Source organism: Psammomys obesus, unplaced genomic scaffold, assembly GCF_907164565.1.
Source record: "Psammomys obesus unplaced genomic scaffold, mPsaObe1.curated_primary_1811, whole genome shotgun sequence".
Lineage (NCBI taxonomy): Eukaryota > Metazoa > Chordata > Mammalia > Rodentia > Muridae > Psammomys > Psammomys obesus.
Window position 1 is genome coordinate 8936593 of NW_026590859.1, and position 27795 is coordinate 8964387.

The 27795-nt window shown below is 44.2% G+C and overlaps 1 protein-coding gene across 2 annotated transcripts; it reads right to left on the reverse strand.

Annotated features, from left to right (window-relative positions):
* Positions 1-1766: 1766 nt before the first annotated feature.
* Positions 1767-27764, reverse strand: Bpnt1 (3'(2'), 5'-bisphosphate nucleotidase 1). Of its 2 annotated transcripts, XM_055609206.1 has the most exons (10): positions 27686-27764; positions 21855-21985; positions 19586-19690; positions 15823-15930; positions 14548-14596; positions 11066-11157; positions 9993-10037; positions 7077-7274; positions 5307-5412; positions 1767-2951 (listed from the first exon to the last, which is right to left on the reverse strand). In XM_055609206.1, exons 2-10 carry the CDS (start codon positions 21972-21974, stop codon positions 2803-2805), a joined length of 972 nt encoding a protein of 323 aa, XP_055465181.1. In that variant the 5' UTR covers positions 21975-21985; positions 27686-27764; the 3' UTR covers positions 1767-2802. The 2 variants fall into 2 exon arrangements, with proteins under 2 accessions (XP_055465181.1, XP_055465182.1); XM_055609207.1 differs by lacking the exon at positions 9993-10037.
* Positions 27765-27795: the final 31 nt, after the last annotated feature.

The window sequence follows — 27795 nt, forward strand, 5'->3', positions numbered from 1 at the left end:
TGTTTGCTGTTGTTAGTTTGAGACAGGGTTTCACTTTTGCCAGAGTTGGTCTCAAACAGTCTTCAGCATCCTGAATCAAGCATAAGCACTGAGATGGGCTGGAGGGATCGGATAGTCTCCTGAGAGACTGGGCTCTCAGCCAGCAGCGGCTTATGAGGGAAGAAGGGTAAGTAGAAAGTAAGATGACTGAGTGGAAGTAGGTAGAAGGGGGAGAAAGGACGTCAGGACGAGAGTTACAGGGGTTACAAGAGGGAGCAGTCAAATCTATCAAAGCCACAGACACGCCTTCCTGCTATTAGATTCTGACAGTCCTGTACAAAGCCCTGGGTATAATTCCAGGGAGTCCTACAACAAGGTGACTATGAAAGGCCCAAGAAGAGCATAAAGTATGTTTACTGTTAGTTTTTGCATGAGTGTGTGCACACCATGCGTGCAGGTGCCAGAAGGGGAGCGCGTCAAACCCCCTGGGACTGGTGTCACATGACATAGCAGGATGCCTACTGTGTGCTGGGAACCAAATCCAGGTCCTCCAAAAGAGCAATAGAGGCTATTAAAGCAGTGACCCATCTTTCCAGCCCCCACTATTTATTTATTTTGAAAGAACAATGCCTTTCTGCATTGCTTACACTGGTTTTGGATTCATCTTCCTGTATTGGCTTCCTACATTGCTGCAATCATAGGTGTATCAACATGCTCAGCCTCAATTAGTGTGATGAAAAAATTTCTCAGGCAATTCTGTTATGCAGTTGTTTTGGGAACTGCTGCTCTAGTGATAAAACCCAGAGCCTTAAACATACTGAGTGTGCATTCTACTTGTTTAACTCAAAACCAGAAATTTTATTGAAGGAATGGGTAGAGACCAAAACAGTAAAAAAAAAAAAAAAAAAAAAAAGCCAGGAGTGGGGATATAGCTTGGTTGGAAGAGCATCAAACTAGAATATACAAGGCCCTGGGTTCAATATCCAGAATGGAAAAAAACAAACAAACAAAAAACATGAAAAATGTATGTATATGCAATGTCAGAGTAGGATGCTATGTATAAGGGCCAGAGTTAGGGAGTGTCAGGACCAAACAGGAGCCCTGCTCTCAAGAGCTCACAGCAGTTTGCGGCTGCCTGAGACCCCAAGTTCAAGCCAGTCCACATTCTGGCATGGTAGGGGAGGGGATCAGAAGCACTGACAGTGGAAGGCTTCTGGGGATGCAAGCGCTTTAGGGGTGTAGCCTCTGGTAGGCTGACCACACTCCAGTGGATGACCGCATACCAGAGAGAACCAGGGCAGCATAAAGTGGGCATGGTAGTTGTTAAAGGACAAGAGGGTGGGAAATGGTGAGAGGTGGGGATGGATCTGGGAGGAGATATAGGAAGAGTGTGTGTTTGTGGGAGGGAGTGGTGATTATGATCAAAATACAACCTTTGCCTGAATGAATTAACACAGACATTACATTTAAAGAAGGCTTTGGCATTGCTGTTGACAAGTGCCTGAGGGGAAGATTTCAAGGCGGTCTGGGGGCAGGGGAGAGGCTGCAAGGAGGGCAGGTGGAAAGAGCAGCCCACCTCATGGCAGCCAGGCAGGGAAAACAACTGTGACCCTTGGCTTTCTCCTTCCTCTTTCATTCCTTCTGGGCACCACACTTATGGCTGATCTTCCAGCTTAGTTCATCCTTTCTGGGACCCTGTTTCGTGATGCAGGTAGGCTTCTCAGTCTACTCAAGGTCACCATCAAGCTAATGAGTGCTACATTCTCTAAGTGGAAGGAACAAGAAAATTACCCAACATTCAAATTATGACTTTAATGATGATGAGAATAAATTAATCCCCACAGTATTCATAATTTTCAAATACTTCTGAAAAAATCTGATATATAATATGAAGATATATAACTAAATATTTTAAAGAAACTTTCCCCATAAACCTATCAACATAAATAATATCATTATATGCATTCTTAGTTGGAGTCAGAAATTTTAAACATTACTGTGAAAAACAAAACTGAAATTCTGGAACAAGTTAAGATTCTGTGCCCTGAAGAAATCTTGTTTATAAGCAGGAATGTTGATTTTACAAATGACCTAGACAGCAGTTTAGAACTAACCCTTTTCCTTTCTCCTCTTAAAAAACAGCCAAGAGTGGTGTTGCACACCTTCAATTCTACCACTTGGGAGGCAGAGGCAGGGGGCTCTCTGAGTTCAAGGCCAGCCTGGCCTCAGACTGAGTTCTAGGATGGCCAGAGCTAAACAGAAGAAACCGTCTCTTGAAAAACCAACCAACCAACCAACCAACCAACCAAACAACCAAACAAAACCCAACAAAACCCAGGCAACACTAACAAAACAAAACAAAACAAAACAAAAAACCAACCAACCAACTAACCAAAAGCCAGCAAGACCACTTAAGACATCAAAATTTAAAAAATTATCCAAATATCAACACAATTTGATCTGGTTAGCTAATTAATCCATGTAAATTCCCTTTTTGTTTTTCTTCATTTTAGGCCGTGTCTTGCTGTGTAGTGGAGGCTGGTCTTGAGGCCTTGGTTTTCAGCAATCCTCCTAGCTCAACCACTGGAAGAGCTATGGCTACTGCAAGCATACCCACACCTGGCAAATGTTTTTCAGGGAGAAGAAACAACAACTAAAGTGTATTATATGCCTAAGTCATGAGATTATCAGACTACCTAAAGGGAAATTCCTTAATCCCACTTTCTATCCCTGAACCCTGATATAATCCACTGGTCAATGATGAACGCAGCTGGCGCTCTCATCAGTTAGTTTCAGCCCTCGGTGAGCGCGCGAAGGTCTCCTTCACGGGATGAGCGCACTCTTGACGGACTCTGGGACTCGGCTGGCATAGTACTCATAATTTCGCAGCGCAGCCAGGACTCCTGCAGAGTTCATGTGCTTCACCTCCTTGTTGTACTGCAGGGCATTCCCATGGATGTCTGTCAACTTCCCTGCAGAAAACATCACATGAAGTTAATGGGTAGCTGGATCAGGACATCTCAAGGGTTTCGCTTTGGGGGACAAGACTGGGGAGTACCGAGCTCACCGAGTACTGAGTACCCAGGTTCACGCTAAGCATATGCCTTACTACTGAACTATGTCTAAACCACTCCAGTTAATCCTAAGTGACTGCAGAATGTCTGCTGGAGATTAAACCACTGCTTTCATGTACAGCATGCAAGCACTTGACCATGGAGCTCCGTCCCCAGCCCTCTTTTTATTTTATTTATTTATTTATTTATTTTGGTTAACGATGAATGCAGCTGACACTCTAATTACTCACTTAGTTAATCAGCCCTAAGATGTTACTTTGAGAACCTCCTCCGTAAGGACTGAAACACTCTTTCAGGTAACGAGGACACTTTTGACAGACTCTGGAACTTGTACAGTACTCAGAATTCCTCAGTTATATGTCATAATTCTTCTCTTATTTTTTGAGAAAAAGTCTAAGTCGTTCAGGTTTGACTTAAAAAAGAAAAACCTTACTCTACAGCCCTGGCTAGCCCAGAATTTGTAGTGACCTTGCCTGTACCTCAGGAGTTCTGGCCCAATAGCCTGTTGCTTCCCTCCTGTTTTTGGAACTTGCGACTGAACCAAGTGCCTCCCATATGCCATATGAGCCCTGCCACTGAGCAATGGCCCTATGCTCTCAAGTTGTACATCTTCTTTTTTAAAAAACATCATTAGAAAAAAAAGGATTTATTTTATGTGTATAGTATTTTAGCTGCATGTGTATACTATGTACCACATGAGTGCCTAGTGTCCTTGGAGGTCGGATGAGGGCACCAGATCCACTGGAATTGGAATTACAGATGGTTGGCAGCCACTTATGTGGACACTGGGATCTGAACCTGAGTCTTCTGCAAGAACAGCCAGTGCTCTTTATTATTTATTATTTATACAGTATCCTGCTTGCATTTGTACCTGCGCACCAGAAGAGGGCACTATATCTTATTACAGACAGGTATGAGTCACTATGTGATTGCTGGGAATTGAACACAATACCTTTAAAAGAACAGCCAGTGCTCTTAACTTCTGAGCCATCTCTCCGGATATGCAGTTGAATATCTTGGTAAAATTTCTCTTATTATAAAGCGCACTTCCCAAAATATTTTGTCTGTCTGTCTGCCCATCTGTCTGTCTTAGTCAGGGTTACTACTGCTATGATGAAACACCAAGACCAAAAGCAACTTGGGAAGGAAAGGGTTTATCTGACTTACTTATCCCAGATTACAGTCCACTGAGGGAAGCCAAGGGAAACTCAAACCAGGCAGGAACCTGGAGGCAGGAGCCATGGAGAAGTGCTGCTTACTGGCTTGGTCCTCTTGGCTTGCTCAGCCTGCTTTTCTAGAGAACCCAGGACCACTAGCCCAGGGATGGCATGGCCCTCAATGGATCCTTCCCCATCAATCGCTAATGTAAAAAATGCCCCACAGGCTTGCCTATAACCCAATTTTATGGAGGCATTTTCTAAACTGAGGTTCCCTCCTTTCAGATGACTCCAGCTTGTGTCAAGCTGACAGAGAACTGGGGCCTCATACATGCTACCCAGTGTTCTACCTCCAAGCTATACCTCCATCCCCATCATTTGTCTAATTTTTAAAGAAAGGGTCACACACAAATACAACAGCAAAAGTCAAATGAAGGCATCTCGAAGCTAGAATTACAGGTAACATGAACCATCAGATAGATGTAGGTGCTAGGAATTAAATTAATGTTCTCTGGAAAAGTAGAAAGTTCCCTGAATTTCTGAGCATGGGTTACAAATGGAACTCCAGGCCAGCCAGAGATACAGTGAGACCTTGTCCTAATGAAATAAACAAATGGAGCAACAACAAAATAAGGGTTAAATTAACTGTATGAAGATGAAAATCCACTCTTCCCAAAGGCTAAAAACTGAAAGTTAAATTCTTTGGAAAATTTCCTTGCTGATGTAAGAATGATGAGCTTGGATGGAATCATTTCTAGGCTTTCCTCCAATGTTTGCACTGTAGGAATCTAGGTAAAGAATTTTACTTGAAGGCTGAATAGATGGTTCAGCAATTAAAAGCATTCATGGGCTAATCTCCCAGAGGATATCAGTTTGATTGCTAGTAACCACAAGGAGGCTGTCTGTAACTCTAGTTCTAGATGATTCAAAACCCTTTTCTAGCCTCCAAGAGCACCAGCCATGCATGTGGTATAGAGACATACATGCAAGACAAAACCCACATACAAATAAAATCACAAAAGGAGAGAATATTGCTGAAATATAATGCCTGAGTACAATATAAAAGCCATAATTCTCCAAGATAAAATGGACTAACCTCCCACAGCATGTAAGATCACTTCCGGGGCACAAGTATCCCATTTCTTACATCCAGGACTAGCAAATACATAAGCAGAGGCTTTGCCTTCAATCAGCTGGATAATCTGTAAGGTTAAAAGTAACAATTACCCCTACCATGTAATGACTGAGCTGCCAGCAAGAAAAACTGCTTGTGCTTACTAAAGGCATTTCAACACTTCCTGTCAGACTTAAGTGTGCGACAGGTGAAGTAATATCAGTATTGTAAGGAAATAAAACTGGTGCATAATAATATACATAATATAGTATATAATAATATACAATAATATAGTAATCTAAAGGGGAAAAACAGGATCAATTAAGCTGCCATCCACAGTTCAAGTTGGATTAAGTTTTCTTATTCACATGGTTTTTCTGACTGTAAAGGAAATACATAGTCACTACTGGACAAGTACTGTTTTTAAATTTCGAAAAAAATGACTATCACTAAGTAATAGAGAAATATTCAACAGCACCACAACAGCCTAGTGGGTGTGTGGCGCTGACCAGGCCAGCAAGAGCTTCCAGGGACTTCAGAACTCTTATCTACTGCTCTTTCCACTACTCAATTACGAACCATTATTATTAATGGTATTACTTGGTTTCTTTGAGACAGAAACTCCCATAGCTCAGACTGTACTCAAACTTGATTTATAGCCAACGACAATCTAGAACTCCTGTTATTCCTGTCTCCATCTCCCTGGTGCCAGGAATGAAGGCCTTTTGCATTTAACTATCTTCCTGGGATATGTGCAGACTGGACTGACTAGAAAGAGCATTTGGAGGAGGCTACAGCAGTACTCTGAAGGATGATGACAGGAGAAAGGAGAGATATCAGGAAGGATAATGTTATGTAAGCAGGTAGAGCCAGGTTGTTGGGGTATACAGAAGGAAGGTGACTGGGTATCTGCTGGAACAGTTATGAAAATGGTGGCATCACTCAGGTAGCATGTGGGGTGCAAGTGGAAGGATGAGGAGCCCCAGCTGGTTGTGAGGAGTGTTGAGGCTGCTGAGCGATGTCACCAGGATGATATCAAGGGTGCAATGACATTGAGGAGATCAAGGCTGGGGAGTAGGTCAAACTGTGTTGCATTCCATGATGTTCTGAAGAGGCTAGAGGCCTGGCTAAAGGAATGGGGGAGTAGCAGAAAGGGCACAGGCAGGCACACATCAGCGTTTATAGAAGGAAGGTCTAGAAAGAATCCAGGAAGGCTCTTGAGAGCTAAACTACTAGCAAGCAATACGGGCTAGTATCCTGTATGAAAAAGGCTGAATCTTAAACTTTTTCCTTCTTCTTCTTTTTGCCATGCTTGGTTCCAATCCAGGGTCTTATTCATGCTAAATTTGTGTTGTACAACTGACATATACCTTAACCTCTTGTACCTTTACATTTCTGTAATTTTAAATGTGATACCAGTGCCAAACTATGTAATACTTAACCTTATCTTTCACACTTTTATTGCACTGTATGTATGCACACACATGCACGTGTGTACTAGAGATGGAACTCAGAGCCTCAATTATGCTAGGCAAATGCCCTGCCATTGAGCTCCGTTCCCAGCACTTTTGTGGGACAGGGCCTCACTAAGTTGCCCAGGCAGGCTTTAACCTGTAATCCTCCTGCTTCAGCTTCCTGGGGAGCTGCGATGACAGGCCTGTACCACAGGCTCAGTTTATTTCACATTTTATAAGCTCAGCATTTCCTTCAATGACAGTAGACTTCAGAGCCAATGGCACGTGCTTTCTGTACCTTGTTTCCTGCTCCCCCTACTCGCAGCACGTTGTCGGGGTTCATGGCTGTAATGCAGTCTGTGACCAGCTTGTTGTTGTGGGATCTGGTGGTGGTGATAATGTGCTTCCCAGCAGGCGCTTCTTTCAGCTGAAACCCAAAGGCACCCAAACCCAGAACTCCCCAGATGGTCCTGCCCAGCACAGCGTCAGGTCCTGCCTGTGTGAGATGACAACAAAGCTCACCGTCACTGGGGAAAGATGTCAGCCACAAAGGGAACAGGAAGTCAGGTACACTTAGTTGAAGTTACCAAGTTTGCAACACAGGACATTTTTTTTTTTTTTTTAGTTTCAAAAGTTAAAAACATCCAATGTTATACGATATGAAGACAGTAAATAGACAAATAATTTATCCTGATAATAATTTGATTATCCTCATTACTGCTTTTGTCAAATTTCAAAAAAAAAAAAAAAAAAAGGGAACACTGTTGTCATCAGGAAAGTGACCTTTATACTCTGATTACTGTTTCTTTTGGAATCATCCACGGATCTATCTGTTAAACTGCTGAAAATAGCATTTTTAAAAAGACACTGAAGTTCCAGGAAGTGATCACTGCTTTCATTATTCAAGGGACAATAGGAACTGTGTTACCTAAGTGAGGCTGTATTTTGCTGCCACAGGGACAGAGCAACCACAGGCTGTTGCTGAAGAAGGCCGTGGACAGTGGAGACAGGGCTAGGATTTTATTGATAATTGCTCTGATAGAGTGACAATGACAACACAATCTTAAAATCCGTATTTTCCCTTGAGGAGCTCAAAGACTTTCCAACCACATTGCTAGATAGGTATTTCACGGAGAGAACATATTTAGGACAAGTAAACTTGACGCTAACACAGAAAGTCCAAACTCAATACAGTATCACATTAGCCTGGGAGGTGTAGTGAGAACAGGCATGGGATTCACTCCGCAAGGATGCATCAGGACCACACTAAGTTCTTCAGGCATTAGCCTTGCTGATCTTCAAAGCAGCCCTCAAGCAGATACTGTTATCCTTAACCATGAGGCCTGGAATAGTCAATAAACTGACTGAGCACACATCTGGGTTCAAAGCTCTTTTTGTTTCATGTTGGTTTTGGAGACATGGTCTCTATGCAGCCACAGCTTACCTGAGGCTGGCCTCAGAAACTTAGCTTTAAGTGATGTGTATGAGTGTTTGACTGTATGTATGTACGTGTACCATGTGGGCCTCAGCCTCTGAAGCGGTGGGTTAGTGCTGCTGTGTTCATCAGAGTGGACACTGGGCAACCGGAGCCGACATGTCCAAATGTTTTCAAAGGCACCGTTTCTGTGTCTCCTGAGAAGCACACTGGTGCTTGCAGGGGGAAACAGGCTTATGCGTCCGGCTGTGTGCCTTGGGAAGCAGGGTCTGGGGCAGGGGGATGTTTGGCAAGGTGTGTGCAGGATCAGCCCAGTAGAAGGGAATGGTGTGGGCAGAGCAGATGTGGGCTGCTGGGCTGCTAAGCAGCAGCTTCTGCTGCGACTGTGGGGAACACTAGAGCTCTTCAGAGTGGCCCCAGATGAAAAGGAAACGCCTTTATACACCTGCACTTCCTGGTCATGGAAAACAGACTGGGGTAGGAAGGCTCTGCAGAGGGGAGGCTTTCCCCGAGGAGGCTGATTACTGACTCTGCCTCCTGCCATGGGGCAACAGAGGAGCCAAAGCCAACCATCAGCTGCTTAGAATGTCAGTGCGCACCCTCTCTTGCCCCCTGACTATGGTGCACACCTGGAATCTGGAACGTTCCCTCTGGCTAGATGGTACCTCTAGATGTTCATGAGGCTTTTGCCTTTAATTCAGCATATGGGAAGTAGAGGCAAGAGAATTATGAATTCAGTCAAGCCTGGGCAACATAGTGAATTCCAGGCCAGCATGGGAAACAAAATGAGAGCTAATTTCCAAAAGAGTTCACTCCCTCTACGAGTGTCTTCCAAGACAAGAGACTGGCCTAAGGATCCCAGTGCCCTTAATGCAATCCCATGTGAGGCCAGTTGGCCTTCCCCAGGGCTCATGATCTCAGCTGCCCTCTGCTCTTTCTTGGAAAGGTTCCGCAGGAAGGCTGGCACTCGTCCTTCCAGGTGACTGTGGTTAAGAAGCCGGCTCCAACACAAAGACAGATGGAGTTCATGCTGTCTTCAGTTAGCACTTACTAGAATCAAAAGTAAACTTTCAGCTGTTCAGAGCAAGAGAGAATAAAACTCTCTTGGTTTGGAACTCATTTTGAACCCCAGCTCTGCTGTTTACCCAGCTTGACATGGACACATTCAGTGCTTCAGTTTCCCCCCTTCATGTGTGTGTGTGTGCGGGTGCACCTGTGTGTTCATTCTAGGAATCGAACCCAGGGCCTCGTACTTGCCAGACAGGCACTCAACCAGAGCTGCATCCTCACCCATTTTACTTTTTCTTTTGTGACAGTCTCCCTTAGTGGCTGGCTGGTCTTGAGCTCCGTTGGTAGCCCAGGACTCCCTTCAACTTGCAATATTCTGGCCCCAGCCTCCTCAGTATTTGAGAGCAGAGACCTGCATCGCCAGGCCAGTTAGTATCCTTTTCTTTAACGTGGACAGCCGTGTAGTGAGTGTTACAAGAGCTAACACTTGTGAATCCCTGGTAGCACAGAGGGAGCAGGTAAGCTTCAGCCACGACGATGACTGCATCTTCAGCCCCGGACAACGGCAGCAGCCAGCCTTCCCATGTCTACTTGCCGCAACACACTTGAGGGCACACACAGAGGGCACAGAGGGTGAAGAGAACATAGCACAGGGGGAAGAAAGAAGAGGCTCACGACAGGAGGAATGAACCGGTGCACCACGTGTCCGGATGCCACAGTGCCTGCCTCTTTCCTCCCTAGGACTGGAACCAAACGCTAGCTGTGTCTCACCTCTGCTTCATTCCTGTGCTCCCTGAACTTCTCCTTTTCATTGTTCTGTGGAAAATGAATACAAGTTTTCTAGTCTCAGAAATAAGGGATGAAAATCATTAACAATTCGTAAGTATTTAACATCTCTAGCTTAGATAAAAGGGGCCATGCACAACTCTTTTTCTATGAATTAAGTACCCTTCTTTTAAGAAATACTGTTAAAATCACACACCTGTGTCCAAGTGTACCACTGTGCAGAGAGTAGAGGCACACTGTAAGTCTGACTCGCCTAACAACGCAGAGCCACTCTGGGAAAACCCAAGAAATACATTATAATTTCTAATCATATATGCAGCAGGAATTAACAAGTTTGCATTACACCTAAACATATATGAAGCCTGCTGTCGAATAGGACATTCAGAAGTGATAGGCTCCACTCTGGTCCGTTTGTTTTCCAAAGTCCATCAAATTCACACTAATATGAAAACTCTAAATATTTTATTTCAGTACTTTCTTTAAAATTTAATGATATAGTCTTGCTCTGAGATTATACTGGTCTCTTGTTTTTAAAGGGGACAGTGTCTTTCAAGTACAGCAGGAAGTCAAAGCAGGTTGGAAGAAAGAGTCAGAGGAAGGGGCAATGCGCATCGTTAGCGGGCTAACTGTACTGACGGTGGCTTGGGCCCTGACGGTGGCTTGGGCCCTGCGCAGCAGCAGTAAATGAGAAGCAACATGGCAAGCATCTATTCCTTGCTGACATGATTGTTTTTGCAAAGTGCTTTAAGAACTAGCTGTAAGCCAGGTGTCTTAATGACCAGAGTAATCAAGAGCCAAATGGGACATTTCCAAACTATTGCAATTGAATCATAAATATATAAAAAGTACAATGCACTCAGTCCATTACCCACATCTACATTCCTGGCCCCAATACCCTCAGAAAATTCTAGCTCAATAGGTGAATGGTAGCCTGGGAAGCCTCACTCGAAGTCCCTGGTTGTGCAAATGGGCGAGGTAACGGCTGGACTGGATGGCATTTGGACTCACTGGACACTCTAATTCTATATCTAATACTTTTGTGTCATTGGAGGCAGTACCTGGTAGTTGTAATATGGCTGGTTGATGATGCCTGCAATGGCCTTTCCTTCATAAGCAATCCCAATGAGAACTGTTACATTGTCAAGTAAACCTACGAAGAAGAATAAGTATGTCACTCTCTCATGTTGCCGTGTGCCACTAGTAAGTCAAACAAACAACTGCTACTCTCATTATTACTATTATTATTTTATTTTTTGGTTTCTGCAGGCACATATTTTCTCTGTGTAGCCCCGTCTGTCCTGAAACTTGCTCTGTAAATCAGAGATCCACCCCTCTCCACCTCCAGAGCGCTGGGATTAAGGACGTGGGCACCACGCCTGACTGCTAGCTCCTTCTGCAGTGGAGGTGTGGGGTTTGTAGTGATTCACCCACAGACAACTCCACTCGAGGCAAATAGCTCTAAGAGAGCTGGGCAGGGACAGGGGATCACAGCCACCAAACGGAGTCAGTAACCCAGACTCCACTCTCCTTAGTAGTTTGCAAACCCATGAAAGCCACAGCAGCCATTACTAGATTCCCCCTGCTCCTTCTACCTCATCCAGTGTGCTCTGCCTGCCGGAGCAGACTACTCCCGAGTTCCTCCCCACACTTAGCTCCCCGCCTCTGGCAGGCATTTCAGTGTGGACTGGGGATCATCACGAGATACCGGATCACGCAGTAACAGGCAGACATCCCAGCTTTGGTTAATCAAAGCTCTAGGGTGGACTTCCTGTTCTCAGTACACATATGTGTGTTTCTCTCACACACAAACACAAACGCAGAGTACATATGTGTACTCTGTAGAGTACATATGCTTGGGCCATACTTACACAGACACACATTGAGTATATGTGTGCCACAGATGTGAATACGTACACACACACAAACACGCTGACTCTCACACATACACTCTAATAGATATCCTCACACTCACAAAGTTCATACTCACATCTTACACACATTCACATACACACTTTCGATATGCCTGACACACAACACACACACTCACACAGTATGTATACACATTCCACACACAGACATACTCACACAGTACTTACACATGACAAATACACTCAAATACTGCCATGTACTGTCACACACACCCTCACACAGAATGTATTCCTGTTACACACACACACACACACACACACACACACACACACACACACACTGACAGACTAGACTGACATATATATTCAGTCACTATTGTTCTGTCTCATCCAAGACTTCCTCTGGCAGTTATAAAAATACCCACAGAGCTGGGAACCAACAAAGGTAAACTTATGGATGTTTTCCTGGGGCAAGGTCTGCTGCTGCTGCTTTGAGACAGTCTTGCTCTGCCCCAGAACTCACCATGAAGGCCAGGCTGACCTCAGTCTTCCCGCCTTATCACAAGTTCTCAATGTATATCTTTATTTCAAAAATACAACTCCCGGCTTTAAAAACCCTAAGTCCAGCTCTGGGACTATGGTTCTTCTGACTCGCTTGCTTTGCTTTGTCTAGACATGGTCTCACTGTAGCCCAGGCTGACCCAGGACTCACCACGTACCTCGCTCAAGCTGGCCTCAAACTCAGAGCAGTCCCCTTGCCTCAGTGTGCTGAGATCACAGGTGTGAGCTATCACACAGCTCCCCCTGACTTTTATGTCTCTGCTTTGTGGCTTTTCTTATCCATGATAACCTCAGACAAGGGGACAGTGAAGGGTCACTTTGAGAGTGAGATAAGGGGAGAATCGGGAGCAATTGAATCCTGGATTGGCAGAAGTAAGCAAGCGAGCTGGAGGCAGCCCATCTGATGACTGGCTGTATCCCTCCTATAGGCAAGGCCCCAAGGATTTTGCCTCAAGACTGCTTATTGCTGCTATACTGCCTTTCCATGTGTGTCTCATATATCTGGCATGGCAGAGACCCTCGCTGCTAATTGCTTCACTACGTTAGGCAGATTTCCTGCAGGTTATTTTGAAGATGTACCTTAATGACATGGTGCTGTTTAAACAAATAGATGATTTCATAACCTCTGATGATGATTTGAAAGAATGTCTGACTTGATTCAAGTAATTAAAAAAACCCCCCTGCAGTATAACAAAAACTGCTAGGAGCTCTACGAACCTATGTCAAACATCTGATTTACACCAAGAGAGAAAACAAGATTGAAACAAATAATCAAGAAAATACATTCATTCTAGGTTTAGTCCAAGGATACGGCCCAGGTGTGCACCACAATTAAGAAAGACCATATGAGTATAGAAACAAAGAACAAACGATTAGCTATGCAAGATAAGACAACTGTTTCTTAGAAAAACCTTGACATAAAAACTTGCTTTGAACACATAATGTACATTTGAAATGAAACGATAAAACTTCTGCTTTGAACTTATAAGAGCATATAGATAAAACCACTGCTTCAAATTTAAAATAAATTGAGTATTTAGTTAGATATTAGGATAAATAGTCCTACTGTAACTCCCCTTTTATGTAATGATTGTACCTATTTTTTGAATGATATAATTTCTTCATATATAGAGAACCTTTGTATTAGAGAGTATAAAAATCCAAGACAGACTTAAAGTTGAGGCCATCTGCTTCATCCAAAAATGTGTCTGTCTAATTGTCTGTATATATGTATGTATATATGCATATTCATATCTGTACGTTTACATATATGTGGATGAATGGTACCTTTGGGAGCTCCCTTGTTTTATTTATTGATTGTATGTGTACATGTGTGTGTGAGGTTTGTAAATACCTGCCTCTGTCTGCCAAATGTGTACATTTTTGCGTGTTTCTAAGTTATTAAGTTTAGCAAGTGATAAGCAGTCTATATTGTTTTATTGGCCTTCTTACTTAGGACCCTACCTTCCAGCGATCTGCTGTTCACTGCTGAGCTGTCATTAAGTAAAAGGCACTAAGGTTTTTCTTTTTACAACCCCTTGTATTTACAGCAAGAAACTATCATGGCTGCGGCCACTTGTACTCTGAGTTAAAGGAGCCACCTGGCTTGACTGATTAAGATATTCTGCTGTCATTTCCTTTAGAGGCTCTTATGACCAGCAGACCCTGAGCGTTAAAGTGTATGCAGAGTTAACCGCACATATAGAATTAAATTGTATATATAGAGAGAGCCTTAAATAGCAAGGCTACCAGCCTGGAAGATTAAGAGTTACAGTACAGAGAGAAACACCAGCCATCAGCTGGTGTCGGTGAGGCTGTGCCCACGTTGGCTTACCCTGTGTGGTAAGGGGAGAGTGGGGGTGCTGTGGGACCAGGGTGCGTGGAGCATTTCTCTCAGCTAAGAAGTATTACAGCCATCTATTCCCCACGTGGGACCTTAGAACCGGAGCTGGCAGAGCACGTGGGGTGGCATCTGAAGAGGACCTCCTCTAGTTGCTACTCACGTGTGACAAGGGGCAGCTTTTCATCTGACACAGGAGCAGCACATCAGTGCGCCCCAGCCTCGCCCCAGCCTCGCCCCAGCGCTGCACACGTGGATGAGCGATACTGACCTTCAGTGTACTCCTTGGTGCCGTCTAAGGGGTCAACCCAAACCACAAGCTGCAGAAGAATGAACAAAAGAAAAAGAGGAAATGTGAAGTTTGTAGAATTCAGAGTTACAGTGATTAAAAGCCCTCCTTCTAAAGATGCTTGAACATGTTCTCATGGAAGGCTTAAGCCAACGTCATTTCCTGATTGTAAAAACAAACAAACAAAAAGCTTCTTAATCATGGAGTAAGTCCATTTAAACAAAAGGCTGCTTTAAGAACCCTTGCCATGTTTCACAAGACTTAGCTGATAAATGTCCGCAGTCACTTGAACACTGAGCACAATGAACTAAATTAGCTCTAGATGGCGCTACTGGGAAAAATTTCCACAAGGCACTGAGACTATTTAACAATGTTAATAGTTATATTAACTCATTTATATGTGTGTGCTGAATTATTACCATCATTTTGTGGAGTTTTAAGACAGGGTATCTCTACATAGCCCTGTTTGTCCTGGACCCCTCTACGTAGATTGGGCTGGGCTCAAACTCACAGCTCCACCTGCCTCTCTAGTGCTGGGATTAAAGCGTGCACCACCAGGCCTGGCCTGCATGTGCTGATGCAAAACATAAATAAAAGGTTTGATTACCTTAAGGGCATAAGTCACAGTAACCTAGGAAAATGGAACTGCTCATAAGGTGGCCACTAAAGAAGAAATCCCTCCTGCTTAGGACTTTCCACGTGACTCAAAATGTCCCCTGCACGCTCCCAGCACACTGGGTGGGAATTTGTTATCTTTTTATCCTTCTTCCCACAGAACAGAATTTCTTCCGCCTAGTAATTATTCCATAAGTGTAATGTTGATTAATTTAAAACCAGGATCCCCGGAGCTGGAGCTCCAGGCCGCCTAAACCGGGATCCTCACCACAAGCAGCCAGTGCTCTGAGCTGCTAACCCACCTCTCCAGCCACGTGAGAAGACATCCATGGTTTCCAGGACAACCAGCCCCATCGGCCACACAATGCTTTGTTTCCAGATCTACTGAGCACAGGAAGACCCTCACTGAAACGGCTGTTAACAATGGTCTCTGAAGGTAGGGGAGGACCACAGAAGACAGTGCGCTGAGGGTCGGTCATGTGTCCACGTGATCCCTGCTGCTTCCGCCAGCTCTGAAAGACTCAGTGCTTGACTGCTCCTATTTTGTAACCACACACTTTCCCTCTATGGACAAATTGTATTTCCATCACAGTGGCAACAGACACAGACTTAGAGAGTAAAAAGCATAAAGATGGACCTTACGTCTTCCTCCTTAATAGCACTGTACTGCGATGGACAAGGTTGCTTCAGGATCTCCTCCCATTGTCCGTCTTCAATCAGCTCTTGATCCACTTCCCCAGGAGGCAGTTCCTGAAGCAGAGACAAGGTGACACTGCTAAAGCCATTTATTCCCACAATGTATTGTGTCCCTAACAGGAAATGCAGCAACTGGGTTCCTAGCCACTTCCCTTTACCTCTTATGCTTAGAGCTTTTATGGCAAACCTAACGTAACACTAGCAGGAGCTGGAAGAGATGAAGTGAGGAGTTAGAATTTCCCCAGAGCTTCCACCCTGAGCTGGTAGTGTGGGAGCCTAGAACAGCCTTCTCACAGAAATTCTCTAGTTCTGATAACAACCTCACCGCTGGGTCATTTAAACCCTGATTCAGGAGTATCTAGAAGGAACCCAGAGCCTTTTTCTCCTCTCTGTTTACCTAAATTTGTAAAGAAATCCATTTTCCTTTCCACACTTGTTTCCCAATTTCCCTTGGAATGCTGGGAGACTAAGGCGGTGGATATGAACCTAGGTGTCACTCTAGGAGGCTTGGGATGCAGTTCAGTTTAGCAGTTGCCCAGCATGCACCTGGGTGTGATCCCCAGCACCACAAAAGGGCAATTCAAGTGAGGAGAAAAACAAACATTTAAAAAACCCTTTTTATGGAGCCCAGTATACCTGTGGTCCCAGCTCCTGACTGGCGGAAGCAGGAAGAGCCCAAGGCCAGCCTGGGCTATATAATAAGACCCTGTCAACAAACACCAACAGCAAAATTAGGAAGAAGACAGGGAATATGGCATTTCAGTCTTAGCTAGAGCAGTAAGAACAAGAAGTGGAAGGAACATAACCAGGGCTGAAGAAGGCGGCAGAGGATACGACAATCGTCACAGGAGACGCTAAAGACTCCACCAGAAATCTCCTGGAATTACCAATGTTTTCTGCAAGGTGTCAGGATACAAACACGATGTGCTTTTTACATCAAAGGCAAACAAACTGAAGAAGAAATCAGGGTAACAATCTCATTTACAGATGCCTTAACAAACAAAATAGCTCAGAGGAGACTGAAGCAAGGTGGGGAACCTCTACAATAAAAACTTTAAAATGAAAGAGTCCCAGGCTCAGTGGCACATGCCTTTAACCCCAGCACACAGGAAGCAGAGACAGACAGATCTCCGTGAGTTTGAGGCCAGTCTGGTCTACAAACTGAGTTCTGGCCAACCAAGACTATATAGTGAGACTCTGTCTCAAAATACAAAAAACTCAGAAGAAAGAAATCAAGGCAGAGACTAGTAGATTAAAGGCCTCCCATGCTCATGGATAGGTAGAATTTATGATGTAAAAATGACCATCCAAGCAAAAGCAATATATAGACTCAATGCAATCCCTATCAAGATCACCATGATTTTCTTTATAGAAAGAGACAAAAAAAAAAAAAAAAATCTTAAAACTCAAATGGAAACACAAAAGGCCCCAGACAGCAAAATGACAATGCTAGAGGCATCACCATATCTGGTCTCAAATTATACTACAGAACTGTAGTAAAAATAAAGGGGGGGGGGTTGCTAACAGCAAAACAGACATGTAACTCAAAGCAACAGAGTGGCAACCCCAGACTAACATGTCATACAATTACAGCCACCTGATTTTTGACACCAAAAATACACACTGGAAGAAAGCATCTTCAAAAACTGGTGCTAGGAAAAATGGATGTCTATATGCGGAAGAATGAAACTTGACCCTTCTCTCTTGCCATGAACAAAAATCTACTCCAGGGGCTAGAGAGCTGGCTAAAGTAGGTAAGAACAATGCTGCTCTTCCAGAGGATCCAGGCCTGTAATCCTGGCACTCTGGGATGCAGAGGCAGGCAGATTGCTGTGAGTTCAAGGCCAGCCTGGCTGGTCTACAAAAGGAGTCCAGGACTACACAGAGAAACCCTGTCTTAGGGGTAGGGGATGGGGAGGGGGGTCAAAAGATCATAAATGCTGTGAGGATGTAGAAAGAAAGGAATTTATTCACCGGTGGTGGGAGTGTAAGCTAATGCAGCTAATATGGAAACCGTGTGGAGATTCCTCAAAGCACTAGACACAGAACTACCATATGGCTCAGCATCTTCAGTCTTGGGCATACCCAAAGGTGCCACGTCTCACTAATGAGAACAAACTCATCTGGTTATTGCCAACAGCTGGAATGGACTTTCTAAAAGTTGGAGGGAGATTCCAGACACGGCTAGAAACTGTATGGTTTCATTAAGCTTGAAACTATGGTTCATGAAACACCCCAATGCTGTATGGGTGGTATCTCCTTATAAGCTGGTCATGGAGGTCCTTGTGGCCCCTAAAGCAATACAGGCACTTGTCATTTTTCTTGGCTGCACACTAGAATTGGATGATAAGACCTTACTGCTGATGACACGCACACTTTGGTTGCATAATACAGAGAAACCAAGCTAGAAATGATGTGGAAACAGTCTCTCTGCTGGCCAGCTTTCAGAGTGCTAGAAGGTACTGTGCAGGCTGGTGGAGAAGAAAGTATTACCCAGATGTGAACCCTACAAGTTACAGTATTTATGTGTCAGGACAAGTTGTGTCCATTTGTACAATGGTGGCATGACTGTTAAGGGAGGTACCTAGCCACTCTTGATTGAATTTCAGGTCTGCTTCACTGGGGGAAATCCAGGCCTAGTACTTTAAAGATCCCCAGTGTCTGAGAGTGTAAAAAAAGGGAGGTCATATGCCTTATTGGGGAATTAAATTTTACAGCTTTACTAAATTCACACAGTGTCAAACTACTCATCCCACATAATCAGAGAAGATTCTCTTTCTAGTGAACTAGGATGAAGGGAGAGCTATATGGCTGCGTAATAAGACAAAGTTCCAGTTGACTGCTCAGCTCTCATTTATACCATGCTCTCTAAGGTCCACCAAGCTTTGCAGAGATGGAGGCAGAAAGAAGGTAAGAGTTGGAACACGGGAAATGGGCTGCAAAATGTCATCGTTGGGGTAATAGCCACAGCAATCACAAACTTGCAACAACTACAGATCACTGCACTGGCTCTGAGAGAGCACGGGTCCGTCACAGCGAGTCCCAATCAAGCAGTCACACAAGTGGTGCTGGTTAGACTAAATGGGACACAAAATAAAAGCAAATGTCACGAATTTGGAAAGAGACAAGAAAGGAGTGGAGGTGTACAAAGGAACAGGAGGAAAATCCAAGAGTATGGGGTGTGAGTAACCAGAATGCATTATATGCATGTACTAAATTGTAAAAGACCTTACTTAATAAAAAACAAAACACACGCTATTGTTTCAGTTAGAAGTATGCAAGTCTAATAATTTCTGAAATGAAGGACAAGAAACAACCCAAAACCCCAGTCTATCTCAAAGTTCTAGAACTGTACTGACTCTTAAAATTTAACTTTTGATGCTCAACCTCAGGGCCTCACACATGTGCGCCACATGGTCTTACTACTGAGACACCCTCCCCGTCACGGCCTCACACACAGTGGGCAATGTTCTACCACCGCGCGTCTCTGATGGGTTTAAAGCTGCATGTTCACTACAATGGTGACCACGTCTCCCATCACTGAGAATGGAGAATTAGCCTAAAAGGGCACCAAAACATTGTAAAATCAGATTATTTCCTCTAAGGAATGTGATCGCCTCTGTGTTCAAACACTAGCTCCAGTGCTAAGACTGTAACCACGATATGACAGCACATCAGCGGTCAAGCTCCATGGCATGGTAACTCTTACCTCCTCCCCTATGATTGTCAGCTTGGGGAATTTCCGTGCCAGGGAAGAGCAGATGCTCATCTGCACCAAGCGGTCTGCTTTGGTCTGCAGGTCTGTGGCTGAGGTCTGTAACGAAGGATGCAAATCTCAGTAGAAACACAACTTGAGAGTTTGTCTTTCGACTCCCAAGGGCACAGCAGCCACATCATTTACACTACACTTCCAGATTTTAACTTCACAATGACTTAGGACTGGGAAGTGAAGCCAGTGGTACTGCATGGCTGTACTCTCAGCACTCGGGAAGCTGAGGCAGGAGGACTGCCATATATTTGAGGTAAGCTTGCACTACAGTGTGAAACCGCATGCAAGAAACAAGCCGTTTAGAAACGCAGGGTGTGTGTGTGCGTGCTGATGGAGATACCTGGCACATGCTAAGCACACCACCGAGCGACATTCCCAGGTCCATAGTGGTTCAAGAGCTCAAAGGTGCTTCTAAATTATTTGGAATATTTTTTTCTCAAGTTGAGAAATTCTTTTATTAAACTCTAGACACCAACTTGCTTTAAACAAGCTATGAGACAGGAAACTACCAGTGTGGTGCTATACACTTTCCATACTTGAAAAGCAGAAGCAGCAGGTTCACCAGAAGTCCTAGGCCAGCCTGGTCTACACGGTGATTTCCAGGCCAGGCCCCAAAAGTCCTGTGCCAGTCCAGTCTACATAGTGAGTTCTAGGCCAGCCAGAACAGCACAAGATCCTGTCTCAAAACCCAAACAACAACAAATTTATATTGTTTCAAAGCGAAGCTAAAACTGTACTACCAGTGTATAAAGAGCTTTCTCTATAATGTCCCTCACTTTTTTTTTTGTTTTCAAGACAGGGTTTTTCTCTGTGTAGCCTTGGCTGTCCTGGAACTCATTCTATAGAACAGGCTGGCCTCGAACTCACAGAGATCAGCCTGCCTCTGCCTCCCAAGCATGAGCTGCCACTGCCTGGCTCACTCATCCTTGTAACTCAAGAAGTCCTGAAGGAGATTCATTAATATACTAGAAAGAATTTCCACTTTTGGGGTGGGTGAGAATGGAGGTGGGGTGGAGGTGGAGTGGAGGTGGGGTTGAGGCAGGGTTTTATAAAACTCAGGTTGCACTGAACTCACTATATAGCCAAGGCTGTCCTTGAATGTCTGAACCTTTCTTTCATCTCCCAAGTGCTGGGACGATGGGTGCGAGGCACCACTATGTGGCCTTTTTCTAACACATTACCTGGGTAGCACAGCAGCACTGACCCTGGTGGCAAGCGTGCAGGTGAGCAGGCCCTGACAGTGTGAGGAGACCTGACATAGGAGACCTGGCCCCACAACATGTCTGCCATGTGGGGACATGGATGAGAGAGATGCGCTCCCCAATCCTGTCCCCTGTCCCCTACAGCAGGCAGCAGGGCCTGGGGTCATGAGACTGAAAGAACGGGTCCTGTCTCTTGCTTGCTGCAGCACTTGGGAGAGTGGCCCTGACCCTAGCTTGGGCAGTACAGTAGAGCTGGCTCTGACAGTATGGGCATGGATGGGCCAGCTGGGGTGGGGCATAAGAGCTCAACCTGGTGGCGTGGGTGCAGGAGAGCTGGCAGGCTACCAGCTCAGATCCCAACATCTACTCCATTCATGAACTGCTGGAGTTCATGAAAGGGCTGAGCCGACAGATCCAAAGCTGCAGGACCTCCATGGCACAGGGCAACAACAGGCTAGCTGAGAGGAGTCCCAGTGAGGTTCCTGTATTGACAGTGTAGCAGAAGCCAGAGGCCTCGGGCCAGACCAATGACTCACTGCAATGAACATCTGCAAGTTGAGAAGTGAGGGCAAAAGGGTACACTATGGGACACACTCTGACACATTACAGCTTCCACAACAAAATTTCTTTTTCTCTGTTGTGAGGGGAGGTTGCAAGGATGGAAGGTGGGTACGAGGTAAAGGGGAGATAAGTGGGATTGAGGTGCATGATGGGAAATTCACAAAGGACCAATAAAAAGTTACAAAAAAGAGAAATAGTTATCTAAATATCAGGTTTTCACAAACATGTCACAAGTTCTAAGTATGGAAATAGATTAGGATCTGTTCTGGAGGTAAACTTCAGTCAGAAGGCACAGGCACATACACAAAGCTCTTGGATGAAGTGTGGAGTTATTTTCAAAGCAGATGTCCAAGCTGAGGATTTTGCAATCTCTACTATCTTACTTGTTAGTTGGTCCAGAATATGACAAGAACTATGACTGCAGAAACTGACAGGACTGGCAGTACCTTCTGCACGATGCCCAGGTCCCCTTCAGCGATGACACACCGCACTATGGTTCCTGCCTTCTGGGCGATAGAATACGCTGACGCCACCAGCCGCATCAACACGGTGTGGCTGGAAGCCATGATGAGAGGCTCTGAGGGAAAGGACAGAAAGGTTTTGCTCCATTAGAGACCAGCCACCAGTTTCAGTGAACTGAATTCAGGCCAACGCGTGTTAACTGGGGTTGCCTCAATTGACTGCACAGGTTCTTTAAATATACACTAAAAGAGGCTTGGAAAAGACACAATTTTGGAATTAACTCTCTCAAACCCTATAACTCTTGTAGTCAACAAAGAATTCAAAGCCTGGAGAAATGAACTCGGCAGGTGAAGAAGTTTCCAGTGTGGGGTGTGTAACATGGAAAGTGGAAGTCTTAGGAGCTAAAAAATATCCTATCTAACAACTGCCCTTGATGCGCTGATGTTTTGCACACTACAGCTGGTAAGGGCAAGAGGATGGTGAGCTTCGGAAGGGACTTGAGATCACACAGGGTAAACTGGAAGAGGAACTGGATGGTAGCTCAGGGGTAAAGCGCGTGCCTTGTAGCCCAGCAAATTCAAGGCCCTGTGTGCAAACCCTGGCACTGTTTAAAATGAACCAATGAAAACCAAAATAAGCAAAAAGCCCCAACTGCAAGTAATTGCAACTATGTAGCCCGGGGGGAGGGGATTAGCTCCCTGTGTAGACCAGGTAGCTTTGAATTCAGAGAGATCCACCTGCCCCTGCCTCCTGAGTGCTGGGCCTCTCCACTCAGTCTGTTTATGTGACAGTCTCACTATGTAGCCCAGGCTGGCCTCACCTCCTGAGCACTTACATGCCACCACGCCTGGCTTCAAAAGAAAGATTAGGGTACTCTGAAGGGTTACTCCACTGGGCCAACTGAGGTGTTAGTGGACACTGTATCCCAGCCTGGTTTCTTCTCTTCCATTTCCTTCCTTTCCCTCTACAAATGATTTCGACAACATTCCCTAGAAAGACTGCTGCACTGTACTTCTGTCTCCAAGGGCTTATGGGGAACCAGCCTAAGGCAAAAACTCTCAGGCTGGAGACGCAGTCCAAAGGTAGAGTACACGCAAAGCATTGGGTTCAATCCCCATCACAGCAAAGCACAAAAACAAGACCCAACTACTGGCCTAGACCTATATGAAATCCTAGCACTCAGAAAGCTGAGGCAGGAGGATCTGAAGATGGAGACCAGCCTGGGCTATAGAACAAGTTCTAGGTCAGCCTGGCTAAATAAACATACATTTTTCAAAGACAACAACAAAAACCCTTTAAAACTCAAGACAAACAAAGCTCTCTCAACTCAAAATCAAGTAACATTACTTCTGTCAAGGAGCACATAATTATTCTTTATCCACAGGGATCATAAATAAAGGACAAAGAAACCATTTGTTCCTTTGCAAATTTCTGAGTAACTGACTCGGCACACCTTGAAATCCACTTGCATCCTTTTCTGTTGCCTCTGATCTAATCACAAGAATTAAAACCACAAATGGGTAGTATACAAGTGTGTGGGGCTAGGGGGCTGGAGAGTCAGCCATGTGAGTAAGAGCACCAGCTACTCTCACAGAGGACCTGGGTTTAGCTCCCAGCTCCCACATAGCAGCTTACAACCATCTGTAACTCTAGCAGGTTAGATTATCTTTCATCATCTGCAGGCACCAGGCACGCATCAGCACACTGACTTACTGGCTTACATGAAGGCTGAACACTCATAGACATAAGACAATGATTTTTTTTTTTCGAGATAGGGTTTCTCTGTGTAGCCTTGGCTTTCCTGGCTCATTCTGTAGACCAGGCTGGCCTTGGACTCAGAGATCCGCCTGCTTCTTCCTCCTGAGTGCTAGGATTAAAGGTGCGTGCCACCACCACTTGGCTTGTAAATCTTTTTTAAAAAGGGAGAGATATGATGTAATTGACTGATGTGCACTACTGAAAACCACCTGTGATCAACAGCTGTCTGGAGTTAGGATCGACATAAAATGGGTATGCATGTGGTTTTTTTGTATTATTGTATTCAAGCCATATTGATTTTCTTTACATACTAGGTGTTGCAGGTAGAATAAAGTAAGTCATGATCATTATCAACCGACTCAGGAACACCAGAAATAAAATCCAGAAGTAATAATTTACCATTTCGTTGGCCTTACCCCAACATTTCTATCTCTGAGCAGCCATATATCCAATGTACTTTGTACTAGAAAGTAGTTTTGTGTTGCTAACCCTACCCAGCCCCTGGGAGGGGATGCTGGGAAATCACACCTGAGGTCCCCAGGCAAGTTCTTACTCACTGAACTACACTCAGCCCTCAGTATGCTTACGGAGTTAAACCCAGGAGAGTTGAACTTGTGGGAGTGGTGACTGAGAAGTGATTTTCTCACACTATAACTCTCCATAAGCATCATTTACCCTTGAGCCAATTCCGGAATCATTTGAGCCCTGTCAGGCTTTGGGCATGATTAATCTACTTCCTCTTAAGCTTGCCACATATATGCAGCATTTTCTTCTTCCAACAGAACATTTCCAAGCTGCCTGCTCAGCACCTTCCTTAACAAATGCACACTATGTTTATGAGCCACAATTTAGTGAGAACATCAGTTTGGAAGACATAAGAACAGAACCTCTCCTGGCCCTAGTAGTTTCCTTACCATAGTTTTTAAGGAACTATATACAATTTTGATTCTTGGTATAAAGAAGAAAATATTATCAAAACACTAAATATGTAAAAGAGATTCTTACTGGTCTTTCCACTCTGCCTGTCTTCCCAGGGAACCTAAGTGGGAATTATCTTTTGAAGTGACAGGTGGCTAAGAACATGGCTAAAACTACGTAATTTCCTTATAGCAGCTCAAATAACAAACACCCATCTTTCTTTATGAGTCTTACTTGAAGTACTACTTCATGGAAACATGACCTTTCAAAAGCTTAGACAAAAAAGCTAAAGACAGACTCTGGAATCAACTCTCTATGTCCATATCCAGGCATACATTAGCTGTAGACTTAAAGCTATTTGAACTCTCAATCCTTGAACTCATAAATTGGAAAAAAAAAATACAGGGTTGTTGTAATTATTAAGTAAGTCCTACATGGAAGGCACTTGACCCTACACTACAGACAAGCATCGGACAACACTGGCTAAACACATTTCAGTGGTTTCCTGTTCAACAGGGGTACACAGAGGAGTGTTAAAAAGAAAGGTAAGGGCTGGAGAGATGGCTCAATGGTTAGGAGCATACGCTGTTTTAGAGAAGCCTAGCGGTCAGATCCCTGAATCCATGTGGGGCTCTTACAAATATTTGTAACTCCAGCTCCAAGGGATCAGATATTTATTCTCTTCTGGCCTCCATGGCACTTGTACTCATGAGTACATACATATCCACACACAGGCGCACAGGTTAAAAAAAGCACAAAATACCTTTTGGAAGTGTCAATGGTTTGCATGTAAACATCTCCCATGGGCTCATGTGTCTGCATGAATGAATACTTACTCACCAAGTGCTGGTGATGTTTTAGGACACTGTGGGTAGAAGCGAGGCTGAGCCTAGTTAGAGGAAAGGGATAGCTAGATGGTGGGCTTTAAGGCTTCATTATCCCAGCACTGACACTGCCCCTTTTTCTGTTCCAGTTCTCTGCTTCCAGATTGACCAAAATGTAAGAAGTCACACACAAGCTTCTACCACCAAGAATGGAGTCCCAGCTGCAATGTCTTTCCTACCATGATGGCCTGTGTGCCCCTGAAAACATGAGCCAAAATAAACACCTTCTCTCTAAGTTGCTCCTTACTCACTGGTGAGGAAAAATACAGCAGAATATTCTGACCCTTGGGAGGTAACACGGTGACTGATGGGAAACAAATTCTTTCTAGCTTGAGCCTTAAAGTAAATACTAAAAAAAGCTGAATAAAAAGACAACCCAAATCCCATGCTTGAAAATGTTTTGGGGTCTGCTTCAATCCAACGTTTATAATGCCTGCCAGCTACTTCAGAAGGATGGAGAGTAACACTGCGGGAATGGTGGTGGTGCCTGTAATCTCACCACTCTGAAGGCTGGCTACTAAGAAAACTGCTAAAAAAAATGAGAATAGCCTGGACTAGAAACCAAGTGCCAGGGCAGCTAGGTGTACACAGTAAGAGACTGCCTTAGAAACAACCAAAAACAGAACAGCAACAGGAAGAAAAGCAGCAAGGCTCAAATGACCAGTTTCTTCTCACAGCCTTAAGGATTAAGGGCAACCCCTTTCCTCCCTGCCAAACAGAACCCCAACAAAACAAAAACAGAAAACCCAAAAGCAAACCAACCAACCAAGCAAACAATAAATCCATGTTTTATTGTGCTTCATCTTTAATTCACATAAATATGGTGAGCATGCAGACTAGGATTAAAACTGATATGTTCCCAGTAAAAGCATTAAAATAATTTATCTTTGGAACCTGGTGAAAGTGCTCAAGTTCAAGGTATTTGGAAAGATAAAAATGAGCATGATGGAGCAAATTCTTAATAGAGATCTCCTTATTACAAGTTATCAAAACATAGTAATCACATAGGTGTGGTGATCTTGCTTCTAGTGCTTGCACTTAGGAAGCTGAGTCTGGAGCTTGGGAGTAACATGCCAGCCTTAGGTATGGAGTAAGTTTCAGGCTAGTCTTGGTGACCAAGTCGGGTACTTTCTCCAAACACCCATGCATGCACACACATACCCTAAACAAAATACTCTAAATTCCAAAAAAGTTGTATATATATGTGTATATATATATATATATGTATATATGTGTATATATATGTATATATGTACATATATATATGTATATAAAATACACACAGATACACACATGTGTGCACACACTAAATGTTTTTGTCTGTTTATGACGTTCCAGGTAGTCCTGAGTGGTAGCATTCTCCTATAATCCCAAAATTCAGGAGGCTGAGGCAAGAGTATCTTGGGTTTGAAGCCAGCCTAAGCTTGTTTTTCTCTGTCAATCTGTCTCTTTAATAGATTTTAATTAAGAATGAAACAACAAAAATTATAGGAATGGTTTTATAAACTTGTATAGGCCTTTAAAACGTAAAACTAAGAAGTCATTAACAATGTATCAACAAATTTACACAGAAATTAAGACTTCTACGTGACCAAAATGCCATAAACAAAGCAAAGTAATAACTTAGAAAAGGGGAGGGAAAGTCGCAACCATATACTAATAACTGCGCTGTTTTGTTTGGGGCTCTTACGCCTCAGTATGAAAAATAAAGCAAGTACACTGACAAGTAGTTTCCAGAAAAAGAAAAGTGCTGATCACTCAATCTATCGTACATAAAAGAAACGCAAACTTAGAGCCCCAGAAGTGACTAAGATTGGCACATGCAGGCATTTGCCCAGTATGCAAGGAGTGAGGAAACGCGTTCCTACTGGAGGCCGCGAACAAAAACAAAATGTATAAACCGTTCGATGCAGCTATTATAGTACTGGGGAAAACCAAATCACAACGGCCTACTAATATGGAGAAATGACAACTGAAACAATATTTGCTATTACGAAGTTTCCAAATTTGGACGCAGTAAGAAGCGAAAGTCAAGTTTAATCTTGCAGCTTATTCCATCATGAAAGAAAAGGTCCAGATAAACAACCACACGTGGCCACTATGCTTCAAGATGCGTCTGAACTAGAGGCAGTGTTCCCACAGGGCGCTTGGGATCACAACCCCTGGCTCTGTTCTGATCTGCACCAGGGCAAGCAGTTACAGGACCAAGACACTGGGGCCACCTGAGGCTACGCCCTGCTGGGGGAGACACTTACACTCAGCCCGCCTCGTGTCCCCAAAGCGCTGTTCGGCCAGGTTGCTCGCCGTCCCGGTGCCGGCTCCCTCCAAGTCCACCGGTCCAACGTGCAGGGCACAACCGCGGCTG

Bases quoted from the DNA above. Each gene is read 5' to 3' on its own strand.
- Bpnt1 (XM_055609206.1), bottom strand. From the start codon at position 21,974: ATGGCTTCCAGCCACACCGTGTTGATGCGGCTGGTGGCGTCAGCGTAT. The intron at 15,931-19,585 runs GTAAGAGTTACC...TCTCTGCTTCAG, and splicing joins TGACAATCATAGGGGAGGAG to GAACTGCCTCCTGGGGAAGT. The intron at 11,158-14,547 runs GTCAGTATCGCT...TCTTCTTCGTAG, and splicing joins CACCAAGGAGTACACTGAAG to GTTTACTTGACAATGTAACA.